Source organism: Cyprinodon tularosa, unplaced genomic scaffold (genome assembly GCF_016077235.1).
Source record: "Cyprinodon tularosa strain WSP-4 unplaced genomic scaffold, ASM1607723v1 ctg8, whole genome shotgun sequence".
NCBI lineage: Eukaryota > Metazoa > Chordata > Actinopteri > Cyprinodontiformes > Cyprinodontidae > Cyprinodon > Cyprinodon tularosa.
This window is the reverse complement of record NW_024039562.1, coordinates 2,962,009-2,968,008: the sequence shown is the minus strand read 5'-3', so window position 1 is coordinate 2,968,008 and position 6,000 is coordinate 2,962,009. Positions and strand designations below refer to the sequence as shown.

Genomic DNA, 6,000 nt, shown 5'->3' with positions numbered 1-6,000 from the left:
CATTCTGCAGTCTAGAAATTTATTTCAGATCTCCATATTCCTAATATTACTGGTGAGGATTTGTATTATTTTAACTATGAAAAAATGTTTTTCAGATATCTTAGTCACATATTCAGTCAAGCTGATAAATGTCAGAACGGTCACTTGAAATGTGAAAACATTTCTAGATATATAAAACTTAATTCTTGCTGGTATATGTATATATTTTTTTGCTTTCTAAAATTATTTTTCTGCTCCAAAAAAGTCATTAAGAAAATATATCATTACAGTTAGGTGTCAGGTTTCTGTTTCTGTTATGTTTTTCTTTTGAGTTCAGTTCTGCTTTGCTCCTTGTTTTCTAGTTTTAGTTGGTTAATTCTTAGTTCTTTGGTTTTTTCTCAGTTACTGTCTTAGTCTTTGTTCTGTTATATTTTCTTTTTAGTGGTCAGTCTTGCTTTACTCCTTGTTTTCTAGTGTTAGTGGTTTTATTTTTATTTTGCTTTGTTCTTTGGTTTTTTCCAGTTACTGTCCTACTCTGGGTTCTGTTATGTTTTCTTTTGAGTGTTTAGTTATCTTTTCTCCATGTTTTATAGTCCTAGTAGTTTAATTATTATTTTGTTGTTATTTCCAGTCTTTCAGGTTTCTATTTGTTGCCCTCTGCTGCCCTCCTATGTTCTCCTTTTTCCCTAGCTCTTTCCCTCTCTTGTTCTGTGCACACCTGTTCCCAGTTTCCTCATTAGCCCCCTCTTTGTCTCAGTCTCCTTTAAAAGCCCTCTCTCTTCTGTTCCTCTTTGCTGGGTCCTCGTCAAACATGCTCCAACTCCTTCTCTCTGAGCCTTCCTCCTTATGATAGTGATTTCCCTGATGTCTCCATGGTTTCTGGTACGTTTTGACTAGTTTTGATTTTTGGACTCTTGGTTTCATGTTTGTTTGGACTCTGTTTTCGTATTTGGATTTTTGGATAACCTGCCTCTGTTTTCTGTAAACTCATGATTTGGTTATGGTTAGTTGACCCAAAAGCAGAGGCAGGGAGACAGAGGTGAATCTCTTGTGGATTTAATAATGACATTAGGTTTAGGAGTGGGTTGAATAGGAAGAATCTTATTTTAGTGACAAATGGAATAACAAAAATGAATGCTTTTAATAAATGTAAAAATGGCCTGCCATAGCCCACGTCATATAAACCTACGCATTTACTGGAGCAAAAATCTTCTCCTTAGCCATCTTCCTCTCCTTTGTAGCTGTAGCACTGTTTATCTGTCTTTAAACACATTCTCCTTTTATTTTTTTTGCATTTCTGCATTAAAATCTCTAGTTGCAGTTAGGTGATATAGGCACTTACTGTTGTCATTGATCATCGAAACGGTGCTCCACTGATAGTGGCTTCTCATGCTTGTTGCCCACATGTTTAACTCTGAGTGGACCTAGTTAAAATTGACTGAACTAATTCACAGCAAAGTTTGTTGAGCTTCTTTTAGGAATTCTGATGCCATTACCCCAGCAGATAATGGAAGAGGAGATCACACTCTCAACAATAGCCTTATAGAAGATATACATCTGCAAAAGCTGAAAGGCCTTAACTTCCTTAAGAAGTACAGTCTTCCCTTTCTATTCTGATAGCTTCACCACCTCCTCCACCACCTCCAATCTTCTATAATGTTCAAAGAATTGTACTTGTTCCTGTTTTTTCTAAAATCTACAATTATCTTCCCTGTTCTGTTCACCTTCAGAATCAGATGGTAGTTTCAACATAATTTGTCGAATTTGATTGTGGGCGAGAAAAGATGATGCTGAGCTTGTTCCTTAACTGAATCTGTTGAAGAATGTGTTCAGTTCAGCCACTGACTCTGCTAAAAGTGGTCAAAATTACACTCAAATTAGACCGATACTCTAAATTAAATAAGAGTAATAGCCGTGAAAATTGACTTTTTAAACTCATTTACTTCCTCATTATAACATAAACATTAGATGATGATGCTCTGCATCATTGGTGCCCCCTTTCAGTTTAGCTGGTACTTGTGAAAGTATATTATTTTAGCCTTTGATATGTTAATGAGCTGCTCTCAGGTGTAAAATACCAACTTGCTATGGTTATGCTTCTTAACCAATGCCCCCCCCCCAAAAAAATTTTTTTTACAGGTGAGAATCTTTTCAGCTGCACAGCATTTACAGCAAAGGCCAAAAAATCATAGGAAAAAGGCCTGATCCATATATGGAGAAAATAAAGTTTTCTCACGTCCTGGATTGTTTCTGTCCATTTCCAGTTTGTTTAACCTTCATCCAGCCAGCTCAAAGCCAGTCGTCAGTCTGTTCAGCCATAACCCACCTGCTGAAAGTTTACTACAATACTGTGTCTGAAAATCTGGTTCTTGGATCTGCTTATAACAGCATAAATGTGATTAATCAAAAGACATTCTATGTATGCACCACAAGAGAGAGCTTTAATGTTCTCGATTATATTACAATGAAAAAATAAAAAATTTGGATATATTTTAATCACTATCTAAACTTATAACATTTTGTGTTGCTTGTCCCATGTGATGTTTCTTGAAATATTGTTATTACTTTTTGCTGCTAACATAATTTAAAACTTATTCCAGTTTCAGATATCCTGTGTGAGTCAATGTAGAATAACATAAATGGTTAAGCCACAATAATCAGGTTGTCAAAAAGAAACAATGAACAGATCACAGATTTCATAACACTGTACTTTGATAAAGCCCGTTTTTTTTTTATATACATTACATTTTTTGCATTTGTTTGCAGGCTTCTGTCTTAGAAACAGTCTGCATCTCATCGGTCAGGATAGCCTACATCAGTGTCCTGCATTTGTGACATTCGCTTCCCTGCAGCCATTACTTTTGCCCAACGAAAATGTCCTGTGACAGGCAACAAAGCCCACTTTGCAGCACAGAGTGAATAAGAGAGTGGCATGCTAACTGAATAAGTCTAGACATGTATAGGGAGATAAAATAACCCTAATATAATGCAAACATTTTATAGAATGCAAATTAAACCTTTTCACTCTAAAATAAATGGTTTCTATAAGAGTAGCAGGAAGTTAATCATGATAGGGTTACAATGAAAGCTTTAAAACACTGAGGTTAAATGAGATGGAAAGGTTTATATTATGTGGCGTTATCAAGGCCACTGGCCTCACAGTGCTAGAGAGCCATGTACTATACTTTATCTAAACAGACAGGAAGCACACAGAGCCTGCTGTTTTTTTTGGAGTAGCATGTGTTTCTCGCACATATTCTCACTGTCTTACTACCCCACAGATCTGTTATTTGCACCCTGTGTGGATAATTAAATTGTATATATTACTTGCCAGTGGCGAGGAATTCTTTGTCCACAATTAAATTGGACTGGTTAGAAAAGAAACCTAATTGACCTTTAAAATGTGAACTCCAATTCAAGGCTTTGTATCTTTAGGAGACATGCTTACCAATTTACACAGAACATCAGCTATTTTAAACTATGTTAAATGACAAACACCAATTATTAATATTTTTCTGCCACCTTAATTTGGGCTGTTCTAAACCTCTTTATTTCTGAATGAGCCATAACTCAGTTTCCAGTTTGCTCTCTAAATTGCTGTTGCAACACTGCACATAGGACACAGTCTCATGCATCATATGCTTCCATTTTAATTTGAATATACAGTACTGTTTTAGTGAAGTTCCAATATGTGAGCTGCATACTGTAGGTCAAATGATCAAACCTATGCATTGGGGGATTTTTTTTTACTTCATCTAAAGTCAACCAACATTATTGATTGATTATAATTCAGCAGTCACAATAAATGTAGAGTAAATATATCTATCAATATATATCACATACATTTTTCATTTATAAAAAGGGTTTAATTCATTTAAATGAACAGCCATAGAGTGACAAAAAAAGATCTTTGCTAGCAGAAGTTATTGACAGATTTATTTTTTTCCAGGTGATGATGCCACTGATAAAAATGTTATCATTTGAATTAACATCTTTCTTACATGTACACTTTCAATATATAGTGCAATACAATTTGCAATTTAAAAATAATTATGATGTCAATTGTAAACAAACAAGGAATGACAAGAATGTGAGTTATACAAAGATACCTGTCATTGGTCATTTGTCATTTTGTTTATTTTTTATTTTTTTTTAGCTAATTGATTGATTGATTTTCTTTCTGTAAAATAACGATAGTTCTTGCTTACATTATAGACCCTTTAGTTAGAGCTAGGAAGATTGGATACTTCAGTTACATTAGATACGGATCAAAACCTGGTATTTATTACAGTGACCCAGTGATTCTTTTTTATAGATGGTATTACTGATTTTAAAGATCTGCACTCTTGCAACCAGTGGGACTATGTTAAGAGATAATCCAATGTATTTAAGGGAGGTGTATATCTATATCCACTTTATTTTTTTTTTTATTATTTTATAAACTTTATAAACCCAACATTTAACATTTAGAAACATTTTGATAGAATTCCATCCAAAGTTCCTCTGGAAAATAATCTGAAGCTCTTTCCTGGATAAAAAGTAATTATTGTTTATGACTTCCTTCATAACAATAGTAGACTAAATGGGCGGGTTGGAGTTTCCACCTTTAACAACCTCCTCCAAGCAGCAGCTGTAAGCGCGCACACAGAGGCGCTCCTAATGATCGAGGCGCTCCTAATGCGCGTTTCCATGCCTTGGAAAAGGACAACAAGCTGCCAGCTGTAGATACCAGATGATCAGACGCAAGGATCACCGCTATCTGGGGCGGAGAGGAATTTAAAGATCCGCCAGGTTTGGGGTTGGCTTGAATTTTTCTTCTTTGACTCTTTGACTTGACGTTTATGCCCTCCTCCTCCGTCTCCCCATCCCAAACGGTGAAGAAGGAATTTGAAGCTTTACCTGTTTAAAGGAGACGCCTTCTTTCATCGAAGTTTAAAGATACTGCTTTCATTTTTCCCCTATAAAAAGGTATAAAAACAAGGGCAATCGGAGAACATTGGTTTACTTAAAGAAAACAGGCGGAACTCTTATATTATTCCAAAAATAATCATTCGGGGAGGGATTACACCCAATTATGAGGAATAAGAGAGAGTGCTGCTGTTAAAGGTGCGGAAGCAACAGAATATATAGAAGTCTGGATTTTGATGTCCATTGTATGTGTGCGTGAAGGAAACAGCATGCTTTGGCTAAAGAGTAAAGATGTTGCAAGTTGAACCCAGATGACAAGTAGTTCTTTTGTGAGGGATAATCAGTGCTATGAAGCAGCTCATTCTTTCTCAAATCCTTGGAATTTTGGGATTTTCTTTGGAGATTCGGCAGCATGGCAAAAGTCATTCAGAAGAAGAACCACTGGATCACAAAAGTAAATGAGTGCACGATTATCCGGGACACGAGAGGGGAGTTGAACGTGGAGCTGCACGGTGGAGCGGAGAATGGAGAGTTTACATACATTGGAGATATCAGGGAAGATGCTGTGGTTTATCAGGACGGAAAGCTGTCCAAGGGAGAACTACTGCTAGACGTGGAGGGTCTGTCGGTGTCTGGATTACCCCTTTATGACATCTACACTGTGATCAACTGCTGCAAGGGACCTGTCAGGTTTAAAACTGTTCGACAAGGTAGGTGACCACGTTAAATCACTTGCAAGTGCGCATACGTAGGCACCTCTGCCACGGTTTGAGCCTGCTGGGTCTCCAAAGTTTTGTTTGGGACCACAATCTTTAAATAGCAAACTAAAACGAAATGCCAAAATGAATTTTAGAAGTTTTGCTTTAAGTATAGGTAAACATACGGAAGAGGATTAGGGCCACTGGAAAAAAAAAGTTAACTGATTTTAAAATTTTGTTTCAGTTTAATATGGGGAAAAAGTCAGGATTCTGAGATTAAAGTCAGTATTCTGAGATTAAAGTCAGTATTCTGAGATTAAAGTAAGAATTCAGAGAAAAAAAGTCAGAATTTTGACTTTTTCCCATATTAAATTTACATAGAATTTAAAAATCAGTTAACTTCTTTTCAGTGGCC

General features: G+C 36.1%; 1 protein-coding gene across 13 annotated transcripts in view; it reads left to right on the top strand.

Moving 5' to 3' along the window:
• Positions 1-4,661: 4,661 nt before the first annotated feature.
• Positions 4,662-6,000, top strand: part of LOC119774102 (membrane-associated guanylate kinase, WW and PDZ domain-containing protein 1-like) — a 138,890-nt gene continuing 137,551 nt past the window's right edge. For 4 of the 13 annotated variants that reach the window (XM_038271441.1, XM_038271438.1, XM_038271439.1 and 1 more), the window contains exon 1: positions 4,665-5,597. In XM_038271441.1, coding sequence (XP_038127369.1) covers positions 5,300-5,597 — 298 coding nt within the window. In that variant the 5' untranslated portion in view covers positions 4,665-5,299. Of the gene's footprint in view, positions 5,598-6,000 lie in introns of all 13 variants that reach the window. The other 9 variants (XM_038271446.1, XM_038271445.1, XM_038271444.1 and 6 more) reach the window with 6 other exon arrangements.